Below are 25,878 nucleotides of genomic sequence, written 5' to 3'. Positions count from 1 at the left end.
GAACAATTGTCTTAATAGGGGCAGTAAACTCAATTTCACCCCTTAAAAACCTAAAAGCTTCAAATTTGGAAATCAATGTAATAATGTTGTAGTTCTGTGGCAGTTCTAACCAAAACCAATCAAAAATATTTAAAAATAGGATCATATGATGGCTAATTAGCTGTCCCGGTTCATCCCAAATAACGGTATTGAGAAATAATACAGCATAGTTAAAATGAATATGAAATGGCACGGTTTCTTATACCGCACTCGCAATTCAATTGGTAGGCGTTTGCTCGATTTTTAACCAAATCTTAAGACATTTATTGTATATATTTTCTTGAGAGTCTTCTTTAAAATTATTTTGTAGGATATAAGTTGGAAGCAACCATTTCAAAGATAATTTTATTCTTAAATACTTTTTCAAATTTGTTGTCTTTGTTTGATTAAGTGGGTTAATCCAAAACACAGTCCGACGAAATTTCATCTGATAGTTTGCGTGTGGATTTCTTTTGAATTATTTTAATTTTAAGATAGGTTTTTATGAATTTGAGTCAAACCACGTTTTTATAGCAAAGATCCCGTCAATTTTGGTTTTTATAGCATAAACATAGAATGATTATTTTAGTTTTTTGTAAACAAGAACTTGACACGAATGATGTTTCTTGAAGTCATCGAAAGTGGCGCTTTTAAAATAATTTTCAAAAATGGAAAAACTGTAAATAAAAAACCGACCTTCACCAAATCTGCTCACTTTAACCCTTTGGACGAGCACTTAATCAAAACCTCAGGGTAAATTGAAAATTTCTTGAGATATCACTTTTTTAAGTTAGTAAGTGCTGTATTGCTTATCAAATGTTTAAAGCACAGTAGGCCTCGAATATGTTAAGAATTTTTTTAAATTTCGTAACGAAAATGAATGAATTTTTAAACAGTTTAAAGATCAATAAGTTTCATAAAAAGCTTCTAAAAAGCATTAAAAAAATGAGGGTTTTCAAACATCTCAACAAAAAGAGGGGGTGCTAAACGCGCGAGGTTGGACCAAAGGTCACCAAACTTAGGATTCTTTGGGATCTAACCCGAAAAAAGTTTTTTTTTTTCAAATTTGGTAATTTTTAACACTATGGCCACTAAAGCGTTTATTTTAAACATTACTTGTGTATAGACCATATCCTTGCCCAGGTTTTGGTATTTATAACATTGAACACTCTAGAGCTCTGTACTGGCATTTTTTTTTAGATAAGCACCAGCAATAAGGATTGGCGTCGCACCTCGGAGCCGGTATTCGAAAAAAAAATCCGAATCTTGGAGGTCTGTACAGAGCTCCAGAGTGCGCGTATCTTCAATGTTATATGTACCAAAATTTGAGGATGGATCTGGCCTACACGCCAGTGATGTTTAAAGTTAAAGCAATAGAGGCCAAAAATCGTAATTAAAAATGTATTTTTACTGCACCCAAAGGAAAAATATATCTCAAAATCTGCAACAGTGGATTTGCTGCAGAAAATGCCACATTTTATAACATTTTTTGCAGCAAGCCCGTAGATTATTTTTGCCCGCGTGTAAACATTTCAGCGATCTGCAGTTCTCACAAACACATATAAAGCTGGCCCGTCCTTGAGCAACACTCCAAAGAGAAGCATATGTTGGTGCTCTTTCACTCACTTTTCATCAAGGGTCCATGGCGCGTTGGTAGCGTGTTGGATCAAAAACCAAGAAGTTGGTGGTTCAATCCTCGTTCTGTTAAGGGTTTTTTTTTGTGAAATACAACCAAAAAGCCGTCGGTAATGTCGATAATTGTCGGTAACGGGCAAAAATGTCATACCCCTATATCGCAAAAAATGCATGAGGACAGTTTTCTTGCAGATTCTGATATACTTTCATGCCGCCATGCATCACAATCATGCGACCGCCGTTCGGGTGTGGTAAAATCCTATTTAAAATTCAAATGCTAAGCGCTAGCACTTGTTACTCCGGAACAAATCCCTGAAAGCCCGCAAAAAAAAACCATTGTCATTACATTCTATTGTAAAACTTCCAGAGGAGGGCCTCGTGGCGCGGTGGTTAGCGGCTTCGGCTGCCGATCCCTAAGTTGCTATGGGGCGCGGGTTCTATTCCCGCCTTATCCTCCTGGCCTTCTATCGGATGGGGAAGTAAAACGTCGGTCCATTTGCGTAAAAGACGTTTTGGGTTTCTCACCACACACAACCATCGGACGCCTAGAAATGAGCAGAATCTTGCAACAGAGATCACAAAAGACCCGGGGGTCGTTAAAGTGGATTGCTTTGCTTTTTGTTTGTTTCATCAACTCAAAAGTGATGAAAAAGCATATGGAACATTTATGCGATCAGGGACAGTGTATTGCTTATCAAATGTTTAACTTGTCCATAAATTTTCTACAATATATTGCGTCAGAGCACAGTAGGCCTCGAAATGTGAGGATATATTTTTTTAAAATTTCGTAGCGAAAATGATTGAATGTCCCAAATTGAATTTATGCAAAAAAAGAAAACAGATAAACTGTTTCTTTTTAAAAAGCTTCTTTTTGTAAAGTTGCAAAAAAAAAAATGCAAAGCGATAGCTCATATGTCGGTTATGGGCTCAGTACACCCATCGGAACAAACTTCTGAATGCTTAATAAAAAGTCATTTTTGTTACATCCTATTATATAACTTCCACATTTATGATAGAATTATGTTGGGTTACAAAGAAGAACGTATGATGTTTTTGAAGGAATGAAATATAATTCATTTGGACTGTGTAATGATTACTCTCTGTTGTAATCTTTCGCTATCAAGCCACCTTATGCTGACAGCTGATGAGCAAGCAATTATTCTCTACATCGTCATCGTATAAAACGCTGTACGATGACTATTCAAGAAGCATAACGTAAACAAACGTGGTCATGTCCAGAGCATCTCATCCTGTCCTGAAGGTGGCACTTTTACTTCTCGTTCTCCAACAAAGCTCCAGCTGTAACAGTCGTTATCATATATCTCTAATGAGGGTAAGTCTCGACGCGATTAAGAACAGAACAAAACTAACCTGCTCAAATCGTTTGAAGCTGAACTGGTTCGAATCCATAGAGTACTGTAGCCGGCTTGGCATGAGGCTGTCCGTTCTGAACACGCTCGAAAAACACACCGAAGCCGTCCGCGAGGCCCAGGCCACCGTGCGAGACTTTTCGGGATTCCACAACGGCCTCTGGATTGGTGGTAGCGATCTCGGCAAGAAGGGATCGTTCGTGTGGCTTCCAACGGGGACGAAGGTTACCTGGACCAAGTGGAAGTTTGGGGAACCGTCCGGAGGTGCAAACGAACGCTGCATGAACCTGTACAATTGGCACGAGGAAGAGTTTTACTGGATGACGAACGATGCCAACTGTGAACTGCGTTTTTACGCGCTCTGCCAGCACGATTATAAAGTGTAGTGAATGTCAAGAACTGGTAATGTTAAGTTATTTATAGAGTGAATCAGCTTCAGTAGTTCCTAGCTTGTAATTCGCAAACTAAGTCATAAATTGTATTTATGAATGAAGGTCTTATCACAATCAAAATATAAAATGTCGCTAGTTGGATGAGAGATAACAAGTAGATATTTGCAAATATTTGATAACAAGTTCCTGCATTCTACAAAGAAAAATATATATAACGTGATGATATAAATAGGGGAAGGTGGGGCAAGACGACCATATGGGGCAAGAGGAACAATCGCTCGTACGGCCGTTATTTTTACAATTTTGATTATTTCCAGTATGAGGAATTGTTGCTAGCAATGCAATTAGCTGATTCTACTACCACATAACCGCCAAAACGACGTAAACGCCACTGGGCATAAGATTGAATGAAGTTTTTTTCAAAACCTTTGTTTTCTTATAATATTTGGAAAGTACAAAATAAGGCTTAGGGTTCGTTTTAAGGCTCATTTTATCAAAATGCAATTTTTCCTAGATCAGTAGTGTCCCTACCAATGACTTGCACCTTTTATAAAGTATGATTTAACTTTTGGTTATTTTTGTTGAGAGCTTTTAAAAAATCTTGTTCAGATGGGGCAAGTGTACCATATGGATTTTTAGTATGGAAAAAATACGAATTGCTACAACAACATATTTTATTGTGAAATAAATAAATAAAAGTACTTAAAACTGATAAACAATTGTTTAAAAAAATTGTCCATACAAAATATAGTGATATCATGAAAATTTACTATTTATCATCTAAGTAATATTTTTTTTTTCGTAAAAACGATCAAATTTTTAGTAAAATATTATTTTTTAATCTAAAAATGAAAGAAACGTTTCAAATACATTCTAATCTGATGTATCTAATCCCAAGTAACAATTTAAGTTTTTTTACTTTCTTAAAGATAGATTCAAGTTATCTTAGCCAAAAATTATCATAAAGCATAACTTTCTCCAGAACAACAATAAATCAGCGTTAAACCTGAGTTAAGAGCAAAGTGGACTATTTTGGGAGGTTATCAAGAGCGTTTATGCGGAGTTATTTAAAACTAAGCAACTTTGACGTTGATTTTTACAATACTCTGCAAATGCTCTTTATTGCTATTCTAAAACTTATTCTCAAGCTTCAAAAATTTATAACATCATAGAAGAGATCTTCAAGACTGTAATAAAGTGAACTTAAACTTATTTGCTCTCGTTGATGATAAAAAAGATTTGTCGAAGAAAAACCAGTTCTGAATTTTATTTCGTGAAATCCATTTAATCTTTTCGAAATGAATTCACAAATGGCCGATCAACTTAAGCTTACACGGATAATTATATTATAATAACCAAATAAATATAACTGTGACTTTACGCAGCCATTTTTATCGTAAAATTCTTGCCATAAAAATTTCACTGATCAATTTTCTTAGATGCCTCGAAAAAATATGCATCGAAGGTATGAATCTTTCAAAATTACTATGATTTGTAATTTTTAATCGAACAATTAATTCTACATCAGCAGAAAAATCAACATGGCTTCCGTTTTTGGGCGTTATTTTTTCATGTTAATATGGCTGATCTCATCAAATCTATTCTCTCTTACTCAAAGCAGTTATTAGAGCTATGTTTCTTGAGAAGCTCTTGTTCAAGATTAAGTAAGAACATGTAGACTGCAGTAAGCTTTAATGCGGTTTTATCGCAGAGTAAAACGCGTAGTATTGCGACCGTAGCGCATGCACATATTTGTTTGCAGGAGGTAGATCCGAAAAAGATTTTTGGAAATGCTTTTTTGTCGTTGGATTAAAACAATGGTGTTAATTATTTTTCAAATCATTTTATTTATTCATTGAACGGCCGCGACTTTTGAAGAAAACACTGATCTCGCAATTGAATCTAAATGTAAGGACGGGTACTGGACACGGATTCACCGGCAGGTTGGTGTTTTGCTCGCACCTTATTCGACAGCCTTGACGAGAGCCTTGGCCACTTCAACGGCAATTCAGCCTCGGCGCGTTCCACATCAGTAGCGGCCGACGAAAGTTTGCTCTGGGCGCCGGACAGGAGCTCGCGGCACGCACCGGCATCCAGATCCTCAACCGGGTGGGCTTCTTCGGCCAGCACCTGTCGAAAAAAAATCACAGGAAAAAAAAAAGTAGAAATAACGATAATTTTTAGTCACAGTAATCAACACGATGGTTTAAAAACACTAGCACTCCGCGGGACATTTTTCTCCATTCTCGAAACGCCTAATTCTGGTCCGGATGCGTCGTGCCGATTTTGCGTGTCGGAGAGGTCACTAAACTGACTGACTGTACGAATATTCAGTGATTTGACAGATCAAGTTCAAAGACTCTTGAATTATGCTTTCATAAAACGGAGAAGTTTTAGTTCAGTTTTAAGGCAGTTTTGGCAATGTAAAATGGTCTTAAAAATAACCTCTCTGGGATAACTTCAAGTCAAACAACGAAGAGTGGCACAAAACTATGTGTCATGGTTCTAAAGTGCTCTTGAAGATACTTTTAAGAGATTTCTATCGTAAATCTTTAAAGTTTTGTTCAATATCATCACAACACCGAGTAGCAAATTTTAAATCTTTTATAAAACCTGCTAAGAAGTAGAAGCATTTTGCTTGTTACTTGGGTAAGTGATAACAGTTCAATTGTTAGTAAATTATCATGTTTTTTCATTCATTGTTCCTCTTGCCCCAACGGGTTGTTCGTCTTGCCCCACAAGTTGAGTAGAACGTACAGAAAATCAAAAATTTTAAAATCAATTTTTTACATTAAAAAACTGGATTTTTTTAAAAACTTGTTCTATTAAAGTCTCTGTCAAGACTTGGAATAAGATGATTATAACAAATCCGACAGATTTTTCAACGTTTTAATGGATTATAACGAGCATTTCCTTAGCTTGTTACACTTGCCCCACTTTCCCCTATCTTACTGCAAGTTGATCAGTTAGTCAGAATAAGCGAGGTTGCAATTATGGCTCGTTCTTTTTGTACCATAGCGAAGCTCGTTTTACTTCTTCTTCTTGCTGCTGAGCAGGGTCTCAGCTGTAACTCACGCTATCACATATCTTGTACCACGGTAAGTAACAAAATTCACCAATAAATCCCACCAAAAACCATTAAAAACCCCACCCAAGTTCAACTGGTTCGAGGCGGTCGAGTACTGCAACCGTCTGGGGATGCGCCCGGCCATCCTGGACACTCCGGCCAAACACGATGAAGCCGTACGAGAGGCCCAACTGACCGGCAAGCAAGCGTCCGGATTCTTTGGCCTGTGGCTTGGTGCGACGGATCTGGGCCGGATCGGAACGTACGTGTGGCAACCGACGGGATCGCGGGTCGGTTGGGTCAAGTGGAGGCCCGGAGAGCCCACCGGAGGACCGGAACACTGCATGAATCTGTACTACTGGCCCAGGCAGGGCTTCCAGTGGACGGTGAACGATGCCCCGTGTGATACCAAGCTGTACGCGCTGTGCCAGCAGGATTATCGTGATTATTGAGATGCAATACCTTGATTAAGGTGTTGATCACTTAAATATATGCATAGCATATGATTTATTTTGGAAGGATTTGATCTTAATTTTAAAATATAAAGGGGTTCAGGAACAAGTTCATATTTATTTTATTTCTGTAATGCCTCTTGCGTGCATCAAACTCCAATAATTTAATCAAATTTAATAGACATAAAAATAGGGAAAAACCCGAAAAAGACAAAAAAGATCCTCCCTTAGGACAACTCTGGTAAAGCTTAGCGCGGAGGCCAATTTAAAATCTTCGCCGACTTGTCTAGGCCATATCGGGGCGCGGCTGATAATGCGATTGACGTTGAAATCTGCCCCTCGGTCTAAGTAAAGTACGAAAAACCTTCAAGGAATTTTTCGCCCCAAAATTTACACCCCCGGAGGTGAATTAATTTAGTTAGCAGCAGCGCAAGATGGTGTTCCCCCTCTGCAAAAAAGTGACTTTTTTTCTTTTTATGATTTTTTTTTGCGTAATTCTGGTTCGCAGTGTTGATTTGGGGCGATATTTTTTTTTTTATTTCGCGAGATGTTGTTGATGGTGGGAAAAATATCTATTTTCTTTTGGGGCAATGCTCGCGGCGAGAGCTGATTGATTTTTTTTTTTCGTTTTTCTTCATTTTTTTTGGGTGGAACTTTTGCTACTTACCTGCTGTGCACGCCGAGTATTTTTAATATTTGATCAAGGTTTTTTCGATACCAGTGAATATCACGCTGACTTACCTGAAATAGAAGAGAAAAACAAACTGTATTTTTGTGGAACCTGCCTTGGGAAGCATTCACTACGGTCACCGATGAAAATGTTTGCTCGAATCGAAAATTAAAAATCGTCCAACCGAGCGCGTCCCTTGCACCTTAATCCCCTGGATTGCACTTCGGTGCACATTGTGCACACGTGTGATTGTCCTTTCTTCTCTGATTAGTTACAGGTTTCAACAGAGGTGCAGCTTAGCGAGAGTTGAATAGTTCCATTTGAGTGTGTTTTTGTGATATTCATCCCCCCTTTCCCTTTGAAATGGGAATTAAAATGACAGTAATCAAGCTGCAGGTGGGGACATCGAGGAAAGTCATTTTTTTGTTCCGTTTACGATCATAAGCTCCAATTGATGATTGTCAATCGCTGTCGAAAGTGGGAAAGTTGGGTCAAAATTAACTAGGACAACTCAACTAAAAATAAGTTTATTATATTTAACAAATTAAACATTTGAAAAAAAAAAACAATCCAAAAGTTTCACAATGAAGGATATAAAAATAATCTTTCCAATTATTTGTACCCTATATTCCACCCCTAACCGTTTCTCTTTGAAGTTGCAATTATGCACTTAGATTGCATTCCAGTTGGTAAGCTCTTTGGAGCTATGCATTGGGAGTATTCCAAGGGTTCATATTAGGTGGTATATGCTTACAAGCTTGTATTGAAAAACTGGTAGGGGAAATATACCCATATTAATCACTCTAAGCCGTTCGACCAATTCTCATCACTTTTGCAGTTTTCCGCTATTGTTTAAATCAACATTTTTAGATACATCAACAATGGAGAGTTGCTGGCTCACTTTTATTTGAGGTATTTGTTACTTTGGAACAGTCAAAAACACTTAATAAAAGCTGTAATTTATGATGAAAGTGCTCATAAGCCGATAATAGAAATAGGCTAAGAAATGGTATATTTCCCCTAAATTCCCCAGGTTGTTGCTGATTGGTTTCAAATGAACTTTTCTGGGTTTGGAGTAAACATACAGATCCTGAAAAACATAAACTCCAATTTGAAAGGGAACATAACAAGTCTATAAAGCAAACCATTCTTTTACATAAAAATAACACCAAACATTTAAACTGGAAAAATGTCGAAACTATTATGAAAAGATCTCTTGAAGGAATTTATGGGGAAAATATCAACATTTTGTTACGAAAAACTTTTAGCGGTTTAAGTAGTCCGGCTCCGTGGCTTAAGGGGTTACGTACAAGTAGAAAATCAATGTATTTCGCTTCAAAGGTTCTTGAGATACATGGTGGATACTAACCGACCCGTCTCAGTTGAAATATACTGTGGTCATGGCCAAGTCCTGCCAAGACGGGGGTTCAAATACATACATACATACATACAAAAACTTTTAGCGGTTCAAGTAATTTACATAATATTTTAAAATGAGCCCTAACAAACTTTTTAATGAAAATTAAAACAGAAAAATGTGATATGAATTGTTTTCACTTGATTTCACTTCTATTGAAATCTCAAAGAGTATTGTGAAATTATGTTTTTCTTGAGTTTTTAATATTTTTCAAAGCTCTTCAAAAAAGTCTAATATAAAATACACAAAACAATGGAAAATGTGTGTAGTGGCCTTATTGAAGTCGAAAGAATAATATTGAATTTGTATAAAAAATTGTTCGTGCAATTTTATTTTTTTCACAAACTTATGCCAACAATTTATATAAAATAACTAAAAGATCCTCGAGCTGTTTCGGAAATTTTAAAACGAAATACATAAACAGATCCAACTGCTTAAAGTGTAAAAAATCATTTGTTATATTATTCACATCTGGGAAAAATGTTTGTGATAAAACGTCAAAATTGTGTAAATTTACATTTTATTTCACATAGTTTGACTTAAAATGACTAATATTTGAAAATGTTCAAAATAAGTGTTTTTTGTCTTCTCAAATTTAAGTTTAGATTTGAACAAATGATATCAGGCTGTTGTTAATATTTTTCAAAGCTATGTCGGCCAGAAATATCAGAGGGCAGAAAATATTTTTCCAGAAAACTTAAAAATTTTAATGGGAAAAGAAGTCTTATCAACTGGAAACCATTTTAAATGCATTTTCCTGCATTTATAATATTATTAAGCATTATTGGGCTCGCTATAAAACATGTTGCATATTTGTGAAATTGAGATGCACAGAACCGCAAAAGCTTATTTACGAGAAACAATAATTTCGTCAAAACTTCGATATTTTTTAAAATAATGATTGAAAAACAACAAGACTGGTATAAAATTTATTTTAAAACACTTTTTTCATTTGATTATATCAATCAGGCAGATAAAAATGTCAAAATTGCATCTTTTTTAACATTGAAAATCGAACCAATAGTTTGGAATTATCGGCAGTTGAATAATTGGAGGCTAATTAATTTAAACTTTGAAAAACTCATCTCTTTCATTTCTCACTTTAAACATTCAAATGCTCCATCTAAGTAATATGCAGTCCTATCAAAAAACCCTAAAAGCAAAAATTGTAAGAAATTTTCTCAGCTTTTTTGAACATACTTTTTTCAATCCGAACGAAAAAAAACAATAATTTTAATTTTTTTATCACCGTTTGTGCTATTGATTCAAATAATCATAAGGCATTTTAATACATTTCATAGAAATTTTAATTAAAGTTTGAGTCCCTCGGCTCTGGTCAAGGTCGAGGCAAAAAAAAATATTTTCAAATTTCAAGCCTATTTTTTATTTATTTTTCCAAACAAAAAAACAAATGCTTCATACACTGTACAGTAGGGAAATGTTGCAAGCATATCCGGTAACTCTATGTTTTCAAATACGTAAACTTTGAAACGTTTCCAATATCGTCAACATTTTCCTCATTTTCAATGGAAATGTTTTCAAATTTTTTAACGTTTAACAATAAAAATGTGAAATAAAATTCCAGGATTTTTCCCGTTTAAGTTTTTTTCCCTGTAAAGTCTTAACCATAACTTAATAAAATCATGCCACAACATGATTTTCGAACATTCACATGCCCAATCACCGCGAGATTCGTACCGGTGCTCTCTGAATTGTTAGTCCATATTGGTCCACACAGGCAGACAAAAATAATAAAATTATAAATCTTGAAAAATTTGCGAAGTTCTAGACAATTACTCAGAAAAAACGAAAACTCAGTCTGTTGTACGTTCCATGTCCAACTCCAAACACTCCCTCAGGGCCATTGCGGCAATAAAATGGCCAATAGAGAACACACATCAGTTCACTCCGCTCGTCCCCAAAATTGGGCCTCCGCTCGTCCCAAACGTGTGTGTGTGCGCGTTGTTCACGCTTGATCTTTTCCAGTTCTGTAAGTGGTCCTCAAAAGGCCCCTCTTTTCCCTGGCCCACCTGGACTAAACCCCCAGTGCTTGTGAAGTTTTGCCCCGTCACCTTCTGAAAAACCGGACAACGGACGGACGCGAGGCAACGAGGGGAAAGGGTGTCCGAGGGGCAGACAAAACAAATAATAAAACAACCCGAGCATCCTTATGAAGATGGATCCTTTTTTGTAGTGCCCGGCACACCGAAACTGTCAACAAAACACTCAAACGACACGGACGTGTGTGTGACCCCCTCCTTCTCAAGACCATTGTTGGCAAATCTGGATTGAGGAGAGGGGGATCCACCCCCGTTGACAGTCAGTTAGACAGTTGAGCGAGTTCTCTTTCTTTTGTGCTTTTTGAGTCACCCCTCGACACCACCCTCTGCTCACAGCTTGAGAAAATCGGCCCTAAATTGTGTGTTATTTGTTTGGCAACACTGTATTTACAGGGGAAAAGATTTTCCAACGCCTCAGGAGACCCTTGACACCGAACGAAAAATAAAGGAAAGCCCAACACTGACGAATGCTGTCAGTTTGGGAATTGTGTGTGTGTGTGGACTAAGTTTTCCGAGAAGAGAGAGGTTGTCGAAGGTTTGGGCAACTTGACGGCCTCGGCAGATGAAAGAGTCAAATCACGATGGGGAGCCGCAAAAGGAGCTGTTTTTGGGGGGCTGGGTGGGAGACCATAAAATTAAGGCACAGCATGATCGTTCAACGCAAACACGTGGCGCGCCAGGGGACTGAATGACTTTGGACTTTTGTGGCAGTGTTAAAAATACATTGTGTGTTTTTGTCTTCCTCACCTTACTGAGGAGAGGCTATAAAAACACTCGAACTTCTTATTTTGACTACCTAGACCCATCTTCACGTATACATATCGACTCAGAATCAAGTTCTGAGCAAATGTCTGTGTGGATGTTTGTAGGTCTGTGGACAAAAAATTGTCACTCGATTGGATTCACGGATTTTGACCGTTTTGGTCTCATACGATCCGTCTTGGGGTCCCATAAGTCTCTATTCAAAATCAACAAGTTTAGTTAAGCTAAAAAAACGATCTTGACTACATTCCGGAAGATTGCAAAAAGGGTGGTTTTTGTAAGTCTTGTTATAAAATTTTAGAAAGGTATTGAGAAGAAATTTCCAACGAGCCCACCACATCGAAAATCTGACAACCCTGTCAAAAGCTACGAGCACTTAAGTGTTATTTATACACTTTTTCGAGGCAGGATCTCATATATTTCGATTAAAATGATGTCCTGGTCCATCATGCGACCCGTCGTTAGTTAGATAGTTGAAATACCTTTCAAATGGTCAGACAAAATCGAAGATCGGATTACCCTGCACAAGGGGTTGAAGATCTGAGAGCCCTATCAAAAGTTATGAGCACTTAGTGTTATGTTAATCCATTTGAAGGCTGGATTAATTTGAGGAAGCCAACAACCACCTAAAGGTGGATTAAGAAACGTTTTTTTTTAAATAATATTGTTTGGTAACATAAAACAATTCAAAAAATCTTTGAAATCCTAGAAAATCTTTTTATCAGAAGTAATTTTTAAAAGGGTATGGAGAATTAAACAACAAAGATCGGTTGAAGACTCCAAATCGATCAGAAAATATGTTTTCAAAATTCGGATTTTCCAATATTCACCAGCTCAAAAAAAATATGTATTGAGCCATGTATGATATGGATCAATGAAATAATGATGCAAAATTGTTTCTTTTGACATAGGAATGAAATCTCATAAAATTCTGCGAATTTAGCAGAAAATCTCAAAACTATAAAGAAGTTGTTTTTTCTTTGTAGGAAATTTGTTAAGGAATCCACCATTGAAAAAAGTTCCATCGCCAAATCAGTAGATGAATTATCCTGGTTTGATTTTGCTGATATTTATAAAAAAAAGTCGCTTAAAAATGCAACTAAATAGGTTTTTCGGTCCAGTTTTGGCATGATAAACAACCCTACAGAAGAAAATCTGGTGAAATTTTCCCGTATGGTCAAATTTTCACTTTTCTGAAAATTTCGCCTTGGTAGCTACAAAAATGATAGTTGCCATTCTAATCTCAAATTAAATTTAAGGAAGGAACTGAAAAAATAAAATAAAATCAGCTTCTGTGATTTCCAACTAGGTGAATTTCAAACCTTATTTTCGGAATTTTGTAACAAAAAGTATCACGATTTTTTTTATAGATCATAAAAGAGCAATTCTCTGAGATTTCGGTCATTCGATTTTTTTTGTTTTTTTTTAATCCAGCTGAAACTTTTTTGGTGCCTTCGGTATGCCCAAAGAAGCCATTTTGCATCAATAGTTCGTTCATATAATTTTCCATACAAATTTGGCAGCTGTCCATACAAAAATGATATGTGAAAATTCAAAAAATTGTATCTTTTGAAGGAATTTTCTGATCGATTTGGTGTCTTCGGCAAAGTTGTAGGTATGGATATGGACTACACTGGAAAAAAAATGATACATGGTAAAAAAAATTTGGTGATTTTTAATTTCACTTTTTGTCACTAAAACTTGATTTGCAAAACAAACACTATTTTTATTTTTTGATATGTTTTAGAAGACATCAAATGCCAACTTTTCAGAAATTTCCAGAATGGGCAAAAAATCTTTGACCGAGTTATGATTTTTTGAATCAATACAGATTTTAAAAAAAAAATCGAAATATTGGTCGCAAAAATTTTTCATCTTCATTTTTCGATGTAAAATTGAATTTGCAATCAAAAATTACTCTAGTGAAATTTTGATAAAGTGCACCGTTTTCAAGTTAAATCCATTTTCAGGTAACTTTTTCGAAAATAGTCGCAGTTTTTATTTTTTTTAAATTTGTGCCCATGTTTGCCCATTCTTGAATGTTTTTTTTTGAATAGCTTAGAAAATTCTCTATATCTCACCCAAACAGCCCACCATTTTCTAATGTCGATATCTCAGCAAGTAATGGTCCGATTTACAATGTTAAAATATGAAACTTTCGTGAAATTTTCCGATCTTTTCGAAAAAAAATAAATTTAAAATCAAGACTAACATTTCAAAAGGGCGTAATATTGAATGTTTGGCCCTTTTAAAATGTTAGTCCTGATTTTGAATTTTTGAGAAAAAAAAATTCGATAAGATCGGAAAATTTTACGAAAGTTTCATATTTTAACATTGTAAATCGGACCAATAGTTGCTGAGTAATCGACATTAGAAAATGGTGGGTTGTTTGGGTGAGACTTAGAAAACACCAATTTTCCTGTTTTGTAACCTTCGCATGGCAATATCTCAGCAACTAATGGTCGTATCAACAAAGTTCAATAGAGTAAAATATAGAAAATTTTCTCAGCTCTTCAAAAATATTTTTTTCAAAGGTGGGCAAACATGGGCACTAATTTTTTAAAATGAAAAACTGCTACAATTTTCAAAAAAGTTACCTAAAAATGGTTTTAACTTGAAAACGGTGCTCTTATCAAAAATTCACTTAAGTACTTTTTGATTGAAAATTCAATTTTACATTAAAAAATGAAGTTGAAAAATTTTTGCGACCAATATTTCGATTTTTTGAAAAAATCTGTATTGATTCAAAAAATCATAACTCGGTCAAAGATTTTTTGCCCATTCTGGAAATTTTTGATAAGTTGGCATTTGATGTTCTCTAAAACATATAAAAAAAATAGTGTTTTTTTGCAAATCAAGTTTTAGTGACAATAAGTGAAATTAAAAATCACAAAAAAAAATTTGCCGTGTATCATTTTTTTCAGTGTAGTCCATGCCTACAACTTTGCCGAAGACACCAAATCGATCAAAAAATTCCTTCAAAAGATACAGATTTATGAATTTTCACATATCATTTTTGTATGGGCAGCTGCCAAATTTGTATGGAAAATTATATGAACGAACTAATGATGCAAAATGGCTTCTTTGGGCATACCGTAGGCACCAAAAAAGTTTCAGCCGGATTAAAAAATACAAAAATTAAAATTAAAGAAAAAAGACCGGTTACGTAGAGAACTGCTCAACAGTCATGATACCATGAAAAAATTGCAAAAAAATCAATGTGTTTAGAACATATTTTTTTCCTCATCGTTTAACGTTTGGTCCCAAAAATATATTAAAAAATATTAAAGTGATTATTTTTCTAATATGCATTAATAAGCATTGAACAATGTATCTTCAATAGTTTTCATTTACGATAAAAAGCTTTCAAATAAAAATTGAAATGTTTGTCAACAACTAAAAAAAGAAAAGGTTAAATGTGAGTTGGCAGAGAATGACCCTTTGATTCAATGTTAGGTTATTTTCTTAACTTTACCATGTAATCTGGAACAATATTAAAACATCTTTGAAATTATCCTCTAACTATCTTCAAATGGTCAAACTGACAGCACTGGACGCCAACATGCGTTGCAAACGCTCAACTCGCCCCATAAATCGTACTTGATGTCGGGAAATGGTGTCGTCCAGATATCGCGTCAAAGACCAACCGCCTAATGATGAGTAATGTACAGACAAAGCTGAGCGGTCAAGCTGGTGACGCGTTGAATTTTCGGAACAACCCGGCCAGCCGAGTCCGTTGATTGACATCAACTCTGTTTGGTCCAACATTTCTTCTGTTTCTTTGATGAAGACGGATTCTCCGGGGGCCGACTCCTGGGAGCACTTAATTGCTTCGGCAAGTACTTTCAGACGAAAGCATGTGAAACAGTAAACTCTGGAAAAGTACGGATTTCTTGGGAATTTTGTCGTAAAGTGTTTACAGGGTAGCTGGTCAACACAAAGTCAACTTTTAATGTCTCGGTAGAATTTTAGGTTCATCGTTAAGATAAGCTTGAACTGACTGTGGGCCGCCCACCATCGTACGAACTACCGGAGGTAAAAGGGAGCGTGGGCGTGGCTTTGTACAGTTGATGATGTTGTGTTGATGATGATGATGATGGCGATGATAATGGGAACAAATTAACTTTTCGTGTGATGAAAGGAGTACTGCGAAATCTCAATCCAATTCAAGGGCCGTGTTACGAAGACTTATTTAAGAAATAAGCTATGAGATTTTTGGGGATGATACCATTCAAAGCTGTTTGATGAACAAAGACTTAATCTTGTTGAAACTTGAATGGCAGAATTAAACTTTAGGATGCTCGGCAGTGTGATCGGTTTCTTTTCATTTAATACAATTTAAGACAAGAAAGAGATTCTGAAGAAATATTCCAAATCTGTTTTTTATTAATTCATTATTCTTTAAAACTACTCCACTGTTGTTATGTGAATTCTAGGTTTCAGTCCCATGGACACTTCCAAATCAGTTTTTTTCCTAAATGCAAACCGACTGTTTGAACAATTAAACCATGTTTAAAAAAATAGATAATTCTAAAATAAATCTATAATTTATGAAAGGGGGTTACGCAGACATTTGTTTTAACATTCTGATTAGTATAATTGCCTTGAGAACCCGGCCGTTATTAAAAATTCAGTTTTGCCTAAGATGTATGTAGCAATTCGTTACAACACCGGCTGCACCCAGATCGTCCCTGGTTACATAAAATGTTCTCACATGAAAAAAAAACCCTCCATCAACCATGAGAATTCCACCTGACCCTGCAACAAGTCAGCCGCCAACTGAGTAAACATCTCATTGGAGATTATTTTCCAACCCACCCAAACGCACTCGGGAGAGCCCCGAAAATTCCACTCATTTTCCCCTCATTTCCAAGGAAGCTTTTCTCTCAGTAACTCACTCTCATCTCTCTCTCGCCCCCAACAAAGGAAAATGCATTCTCCCAAAACACAAGCAACAATTGGACCATTCCGGCACCGCACCACAACACGTGGTCCCCGGCGAAGAAAGCAAACATTTTCACCTCTCGCGGGAAAAGAGGGAAAAATCTCGCGCAGAATCACGCTCTCACTCGCTCTCTCGAAGCTCAGCATTGAGTGAGTTTATAGCAACGTGAGCTTTAAGCTCGCCGCCGAAAGCTCGCGTGCAAGCGAGATGGCGCGAGTCTTGCCATAAACGCCGCTATAAAACTTACCCATATCGTCGATGATGGGAGCCATCCGCAGGGTGATTCCCACGAGGAAGAGGCACATTATCAGCAGTAGGAAAGCGGTCGCGATGATCGTCCAGCGGGCGCGCTTCGGAAGATCGTCGGGGTCTATCACCTGCGGGGGGAGGAAAAAATGGGCATGATTTTGATTTTTTTTGCATTATATAAAATTAAACTTCTAAGTTTACAAAATGGCTGACATTATTTAAAAGCAGTCAATAAAAATAAATAAACAAAATTTAAGAAAATATATTCATTTGCATATCTTTAAAATTTACCTAAGAAAAATCTCAATATTGGAAAAAATGCATGAAAACCTGTCAATGCAAATCTTCCTTTATTTTTAAATAGAATAAGGCCGTTGCAAATATTTTTCAAAGTTTATGTCGCCCCCCCCCTCCCTTCAAAATTGGTCTGAAAAATCAGGGGGCAAAAAAATATTTTTCCAAAAAACTTCAAAATTTCCATGAAAATAGAAGTCTTATCAACTGAAAACAATCTAAAATGCATTTTTCTGCATTAATAATCATATTTAGCATGTTTGGGCTTGTTCAAAAATGTTTTGAATTTTTATAAAATTCCAATGTACAGCACCGCAAAAAAAAAATTTCGAAAAAAATAAAATTTTCGTCAATACTCAGATATTTTGGAAACTAATGATGGCAAAACAACTGGACAGGTGTATAATGCATTTTAAAACACCTTTTTCATGAAAATGTTGAAACCTGAGCTCGTAATTGAAATTTTTATATTTTTTTATTTCTTTGCCCCCCTCCCCCCCCCCCCCTCTTGACTTTGGTCAGAGTCGAGGGACATAAACTTCAAAAAATATTTGCAACGGCCTAATTTTATTTTTCTAAATTTTGCTATGAAAATCATTAAAATTGTATGTCATTCAGAAAAATGTATTTTCTGATGTTTTGAAATGATGAATCAGTTCCAGTTTTTTGATAACAATTGGGAATCAAATTTGATAATTTCAACCGAAGTAAACATTTTTTTTAAATTCATTCAAACAAAATTTCGATAAAACTTAGATATTTCAATGCTAAAAGAAGTGCATCACTTTACACTACCTATTTTGCAAAACTTTTTTTTTTTCTACAAAGCTTAGATTGTTTTTTTTTGAAAACTAATCATCGGAAAACATCTATTTCGGTCGATTCGAGGGATGTAAACTTTCAAAAATGCAAGGGACTCATTCCAGAAAATAAAAAAAGGTTTTTTTTCAAAAATCAGGAAGATCTTAGATCAGCACCTAACAACCAGTTTTTTTTTATTTTCAGTATAAAAAGGTTACATTCCATTTATAATTTTCAAAAAAACATATCACATTTTTTTCAAATTTTTTTTGTTGACATGAGACTGTAGAAAAATAATATTTCATGCTTTTTTAGATGTTTTACAAACTTTTGGTAGAAGCATATTTATAATCCATCTTACGCAGTTTGTGATAATTTTTGCATCCACATTTTGAAAATAGGATATATTTAAAACTATTTTACCCTCAATATGCATAAACGGCAAGGTGTCTCACACAACAAACCGGAACAAACTGGATTTCCTACAGATTTCTGGAACAAATTACTGCATATTTTTGGTTTTCTAAAAGAGCACACGGTTTTGAACCAAGCTGCATCAATAACGCAAAAATTATGAAAATGTATAAGGGATATTTATGCGAACAGGGGCAAACCCAAACCCAACATTAAGTTGTGAAAATCCAAAAGAATTCGCAATTTGCAAAAAAAAATGTTTCAGCTAATCCAAAGAGGACAAGTCTGGAGTTTTTTTTCAATAAACATTTTTTTTTATATTCGAGTGTTTTTGAAACCACCTTGAGTCAGCGGTAGAACACCCAAAAAGCTCAACATAAAAATATTTTTTATTTAACATTTTCATACATTTTTTAAACATATTTTTTTAATGTCTGGAAAAATACACTCGTTTTCTAAAATCAGTGAAAGACTGTAAATTCCAAAGCTGAAATGTGTTAGAAATTCTATAAAAAAAATTAACACCTGGTGACAAGAATATAATCAGAATAAAATTTGAAATTCAATCGATAATGCTAAACGAGTTAGTTGAGGACAGGGCTGCGGAGTCGGGTCATATTTCAAACGACTCCGACTCCGACTCCGACTCCGGCTTTCTCAGATTAGCCGACTCCGACTCCGACTCCGGCTCCGGCTTTCAACAAATGGTTGGCTCCGACTCCGACTCCGACTCCGGTCTACCAACTCTAGCCGACTCCGACTCCAACTCCGACTCCAGCTTTCAACAAATGGTTGGCTCCGACTCCGACTCCACATATTTTTAAATGTTTCAAAAGTTGGTTAACTATTATTAGTTAATTATTTTTAAAACATTGATAAATAGGATTATTTAAATACTCTCTAAGCGTCATGTTTTTCTCAAGAAAAATAAGTTAAGTAAAAGTAAAGTAAATAAACGGAAAAAAAGTTTCTAGGTTACAAGTTTTATACGTTATGGAAACAGAAATCAAAAAATATCTTCAGTTTTAGAGGCATTTTGAGAAGAACAGTTTTGTAAGTAAAATTGGATTTATTTGCTTAACCTCAAATTTGAAAATATTTTTTTCAAAGCTAATAAATTTAAATATTAAATTGTTATTTTTGAATGAATAACTAAAAGAAACCTGGCCTTAATGATCTATTGAACATTAAAATTAAATTTGCTCACATTCAGGCTGACATTTGTAAGAAGCACAGTGACAGGCACCTTGTTTTTTTGAAATGACAATTTTAAACGAAACATTTTTTTTCGTTTTTTTTTAAGACGTTCATGGACATCACGCCATGGCTGAAGGAGATTATTATTGCAAATCAATGTATCTAAACAATTTATTCGTGGAAAGGACGCTTAAGATGTCCTTTTCAAATATCTGTGTGACAAGGAAAATATTTTACCATGTAAATTTTTAATTTATTTTAATTTTAAAATTTTATATACTTTAAAAAGGAGGCGCACGATACTTCGTGAATCTTCACCTAAAACGAAGCTTTATGAATGATCTTGCGCCTCCATCAAAATATATGAAAAAACTTAAAATATAATAAAAAACAAATATCCACAAGTAAAATATTTTCTAGGTCACAAATATTAAATTTTTTTTAAGGTACATTGATATGCAATGATTATAACCTTCTGTCATATTGGCGTGGGACATACAGTATGAGAAAATTCGTACCAGTTGATAATATTTTGATTTTGTTTTTTTTAAAATAATATTTGAAAAATAAATTAAAATCCTTTATTTTGTTCTATACATTTTTTTATTAGTTCATTTTTGTACTGAATTCTTGAGATTTGTTCAAAGATAATTTGCAACGATATCAAAATAGTTTACCTAAAATCAACATCAACATCAACAATCAATGATTATTTCAAAATTTGTTGCAACTTCTTTTGATATTTTTTGTTAGTTTCAATTATTTTAAATGCAACACTTTGATTTTCTTGTACTCAGTTATAAACAAAATGCGCATGTTGAGTTCTTAGTAAGAGATTGTTATTATCGTTGATAATTTGTTACAAAAGTTAAACTGTCAGTGACTCTTTTTCGATTTGCAAAAACAGTGATTTGGTCAAATTTGAATTGAAAGGGCACATAAATATAGGCAAAAGGAAGCATTCAAGAATCAATTAGATATGTCTGACTACATAACCAATATTTTTTTTATTATTTTTTAAATGATGATACTACATACTTGGGTAAGAGGTTATCATTTAGTGATTATAGTGTAATAACACAATTAGAGCTTTTCAATCACAATAAAAAGCATCAAAAACATAATGGCATCTGATAAATCAATTAAAAATATAAGATGTTTTGTAAATTAAGCTGTTCTATACTGCCCCTGATCGCATAAATGTCCCATATGCATTTTCATCATTTTTGAGATATTGATGCAGCTTGGTTCAAAATCGTGTGGTCTTTCATTAGAGCCTATAACATCCAGTACTTTGTTCTAGAAATCAGGAGGAAATCCAGTTTTTTTCGCTAAAACTTAACACGTAGCCTTATGTATGGGACAAACTTCAAATGCGTTTTTCTCAGCATGCTGTTTTTGCATATGGGACATTTATGCGAACATGGGCAGTATAGAAAATGCTGAACAATAAAAAAAAAACATATTTTTTGTTGAATTTAAGAAAACTCCGGCTCCGACTCCGACTCCGGGTTATCAGAAATCTTCGGCTCCGACTCCGACTCCGACTCCAGCTCTTAAAGTTTAGCCGACTCCGGCTCCGACTCCGACTCCAGCTGTTCGAGTTTTAACGACTCCGACTCCGACTCCGACTCCAGGTCCCCAAAAAGACCCGACTCCACCGACTCCGGCTCCGACTCCGACTCCGACTCCACAGCCCTGGTTGAGGATCACTATTTCATAAAATAAATATTAAGACATTGTCTAAAAAAGATATTGTTTATATACAACAGGCCTGCCCAACGTCCGGCCCGCGGGCCGAATCCAGCCCGTGAAGCCATTTCATCCGGCCCGCGACGGCTTTTCAAAATAGTTCTTTGACCGGCCCTTCCTAAAATATTCAATAAATAAATTAAGTGTCTAGATAAAAAAAAAATATCTTGTGATCAATTTTTCAGATATTATAACAAAACATTTATTTGTTTATTTTGCTTTTGACATACGTTTGTTAGGATTATGCCTTTGTATTTTTTGAAATGATTTTATTTCACATCTAAACATTCTTTATGTTTGAATTTAATTGTTATCATTTCAATATTGATGTTATCAGAATTAATTATTAAACTTGAAAAATATGCAAAAAGATTGAAAAGACACTGAATTCCAATTTCTTAAAGTTTTGGCTGTTTTTATTTCTAGGGGAACTAAACCCTTTTTCAGCCTATTTCTATTATCGGCCTATCAGCACTTTGATCATGAATGACAGCTTTCATAAAGTGTTTTTGACTGTTCCAAAGTAATAAATAGCTCTAATAAAAGTGAGCAAGCAACTCTCCATTGTTGATACAATGGCAAAAGTGATGAGAATTGGTCGAACGGTTAGAGTGAGTAAAATGGGTATATTTCCCCTAATTCAATTGTTTCTTTTTTGAGGATTTTGATTAATTTTTTTTTTCAGAGCTTCAATGATAAAGTTTTGCTGGGAAAAACACTTTTTTTTAATTTCATGTCTTTAAAATAATTTTGAAATATTTTGTAAAATATTTGAATAAAGGTGCACAGCAACGCAAAAAATGTTTTTTCGTAGAGAAGATTTGAATCCAAATTTCGTTTTAATAAATTTTATCTCGTCTCGTTGATTTTTTAAACTTGAATAAAAACTTGCAGCGATAAAATTTTGATATTTTTTTAAGTTAATGATGTCAGGGAATTCAATTTCAATCGACAAAAACAATTACAATACAATTTTGTCCAAATCAAAATAAAAGTAAATCAAATAAACACATCTTTGAAAGTAGACTTTGTATTTCTTTCTTTAAATCAAGTAATTTGAATCTTATTTGCAACACTTGTTTATGTATATTTTTACTTGAATTAGCCTATTAAAATGAATTTTATGAAAAAAATGTTTACTGTTTTTTATTTTCACCAACATTAGTTCCGGCCCGCCTCTGCTTTAGAAAAATCAGATCTGGCCCGCAGGGCCAAAAGGTTGGGCACCCCTGATATACAGAAATTCCATGGAAAATAAATATTTTTTTTACACAGCATGGCCTTGGCATTCTCTGTTGCGAGATTCTTAAGGGTAAGCCGTTGATCATTTTCAAAGAAAATTGATCATCACTATAAAATATTCTGTGATAAATTCAATTTAACGAGTTTCAGCACCAAAAGGAATCAGCATGTGCCGGTTGTTGCCTTCTTGAAGCCAATGAAGGAATTTTTGATCTAAATCAATTGTGCTTCAAAATTTATATAATTTTGTGGCACAGTCATTGACGTCCTAGTTGGCAATCATTGATTAATGACGATTTCCATAACTTTACAAGGAATGGGATAATCGTTACCAAAAGGAATAAGCATGTGAAGGGCACAATTCTAAACAATTTATTGTAGGAATTTTTCCAAAATATTGAAAGCGACGCAAAATTTATACCTTTGAACGAAAAATCATGACAATTTTGGAAGTCTTCACGTTAATCGAAAGTTGGTGTCCGGAGGCTTGAAACTGTGAGGCAATTTAAACTTCTTTTAACTCTTAAACTTATCAATTCCATGTAAAAGTTAAATCTAGAAACTTTGAATAATTGGCTTGGCTCAAATCATTTGAACTTAAGGGTGATACGGGCCAAGTTAAGGTGGGTCCAAAAATATAAGTTTTCCTAAAAATAGCAAAAACATTTTCTTTAAAATTCTAAACTTCTCGTCATTTTAACCGATTCAAGCTCTCATTGACGAAAATGAATGGTTATTAGTTCCCGAACAGACGGTAATAACTAAATTCATGCCATTTCAATAACAAATACTGTTAAAATAACAGAAAGTGTTATGTAATATTCTTGGAAAATCCATTTTTGCATAAGAGTTCAATAACAGTTTATGTTATCATAACAACATTTGTTATCGGTCTGATATTGATTGAAAGCCAGAAAAACTTGCGAATAACATTTTTTGTTATGGAAGAATACCTCCAATTGTTATTGGGATGATCGGATTAGTTGTTAAAATAACAAAAAATAATAACAAAGATTTGTTCGAAGAATAACGTAAAATGTTATTAGACTGTTATTACAATAACAATCCATTAACAAAAAAATCATAACGGCGAATAACAAATCTTGTTATAAATAACAAAAAATGTTATTGGCCTAGTATTTTCAAATAACAAAGAATGTTATTCCCAGGTTATTTCCGTCTGCTCGGGTTAGGTTTTAGAAATTAGAAAATTCGTATGAAACTTTATATTGCTGAAAAATACGAGTTTTTCAATAAATTCCAGCTTAAATTCGTGATGATTTGGAAATGTTGTGTCAAAGAGGCTTTTTTTTTGTAAAATTAGGTTTCATGAGTAGACTCGGTTTGATAGCTTACTCAAAGTTGCAAAAAACATTATCATTAAAACGGAGTTTATGATAGATATATCATAATTATGTGTAGAATGGTATTATTTGTGAAGAGGAATATTTAAGAAGTTCATTTTTTCAGAGATTTTGTAGCCATTTCTCAGTGCGAAAGGCAAAAAATGTCTAGCGTAAATTTCATTCAAATAAATAGCATTCCACCTCAGGACACATTTAAAAAGCCATATCTTACAATTCAACAGGTGTTTACAACCCATATTCTTAGATCACCCCCATCTTTAATAGCTCAGCGAAGCTTGCCAACTGGCTCAACCCATCGTTCCAAACCGCCCCAACAATCTGTTCCCGGCATTTCCCAGCTAAGCAACAGTTGTGCATTTCCAGATTCTGCTCCTAGAAAACGGATGCTCAACGCCAAATGTGCGGGCTGTGCTTTTATTACCCCGACAAAAAGCTCCCCCTACGTGGCTCGAACTGAAATCCCACTAAGGAAAAGGGGGGAACTGAAACAAAACGAGTCAAGCGTATGGAAGCTAAGAAAAAAAAAAAAAACATTTAAAACGAACCCACCGACAAACCAAAGACCAAAAAAGGTGGGTGTAAAATTGTCCCTTCTTGGATTCCCGTTCCGCGTTACCTCTTTTCCGGTAAAACCCCAAAGTTGGTAATGACCGTAACTAAACGGGCAATAGAGGCGGCAGCAGAGATTGTCAAGTTTTTTTGCCTTTAACATTTTGTAAAACGAGTTTTCTGCTGGAAATCTAGTATTTTAGCGATTTGATCACTTTAAATTTAGAAATTATTTAATCTTCTGTTAATTTTCAAATCAATTCTTGTCCTTTGTAGTAGACCAATTTAATTAAAAGTTTCATTTTAAAGATTTTGCAGAGAATTTCTCAGCTTCCCTTTAACTGGTCCTTCTCGGACCTATGTATACCGCCCTCCCCATCCCAAACCAGGACAGCACCCCGTGAAGCGGAAAGGACCGTCCGCAAAACTAATCTCCGGAGTGACACTTTTGGTCTAGCGTGGGAAAAAAGCGGGTCCGTTGGTCACGTCCCGCCGAGGACGAACGGGGTACGAACGGCACAAAAAAGCTCGTTAATGTGATAGGGCCTCCCAGGGGTTTTCCAAGAAGGGCCAAACGGTGGAAAATGGGGGAAGGGTCGGAAGTAGTACTTACCTTCACACTTTGATCATCAAGATCGTGAACCAGGATTTTCCGCTTCTTGTGTCTTTTCTTCTTGCAGTGTCGATGGTGGTGATGTCTGGTGGCGGCGACGGCAAGGGGATCCACGTGGAAAAAAGAGTTAAAAAAAAAAGTGAATGATGAGCGTGAAGGGGTTGAGCGGGGGTTAATTGATTTTGCTTGTCTTTTTGTTGGTAAACACAAGAAGGTGACTGTTGGCAGGGTACAACGTTGGATAATATAAGAACCTAACAGTGACGGGTAATTTTTTTTATAAGTGCTAAAAAATATTGAAGTAAAACTGAGTGAGTCAACTCTAAAAAATCAAAGTGTTTTAGATCCCTTTTACAAAATAAATTTGAGAACATTTTGTTGCATCATTGCCGAAACACAGCTCACGATATCTAAAACACATCTTTTGCCAAATCTGCACAACATTTTGGTGAGTACTCGTGAAACCGGTCCAAAAAGTTTATTTAAAGAAAATAGGAATATTTTTATGCTTTAACATAAAATATCTCATTTTTGTTTTATTTTAGTATTTTCTTTCAAAACAAAATTTAAAAATCTTGCCTCTTCATGCATACAGGTTTTTTATGTTTATTT

At 35.0% G+C, this 25,878-nt stretch overlaps 2 protein-coding genes across 2 annotated transcripts in view; one reads left to right on the top strand and one right to left on the bottom strand.

Annotated features, from left to right (window-relative positions):
* Positions 1-2,869: 2,869 nt before the first annotated feature.
* Positions 2,870-6,983, top strand: LOC120417402 (uncharacterized). Its single transcript, XM_039579441.1, has 4 exons — positions 2,870-2,986; positions 3,044-3,362; positions 6,374-6,513; positions 6,572-6,983. The coding sequence occupies exons 1-4, from the start codon at positions 2,885-2,887 to the stop codon at positions 6,932-6,934; spliced, it is 924 nt and encodes a 307-aa protein (XP_039435375.1). The 5' UTR covers positions 2,870-2,884; the 3' UTR covers positions 6,935-6,983.
* Positions 6,984-7,561: 578 nt separating this feature from the next.
* LOC120417400 (uncharacterized) overlaps positions 7,562-25,878 on the bottom strand; it is a 117,588-nt gene continuing 99,271 nt past the window's right edge. Inside the window, exons 6-8 of the mRNA XM_039579436.2 lie at positions 25,267-25,351; positions 17,036-17,165; positions 7,562-7,675 (exon numbers count right to left, since the gene is read on the bottom strand). Coding sequence (XP_039435370.1) covers positions 7,662-7,675; positions 17,036-17,165; positions 25,267-25,351 — 229 coding nt within the window. The 3' untranslated portion in view covers positions 7,562-7,661. The remainder of the gene's footprint in view (positions 7,676-17,035; positions 17,166-25,266; positions 25,352-25,878) is intronic.

The sequence above is a fragment of the Culex pipiens genome, chromosome 3, assembly GCF_016801865.2.
Source record: "Culex pipiens pallens isolate TS chromosome 3, TS_CPP_V2, whole genome shotgun sequence".
Lineage (NCBI taxonomy): Eukaryota > Metazoa > Arthropoda > Insecta > Diptera > Culicidae > Culex > Culex pipiens.
Note: the sequence above shows the minus strand (reverse complement) of the source record. Positions and strands in the feature narration are given on the sequence as shown.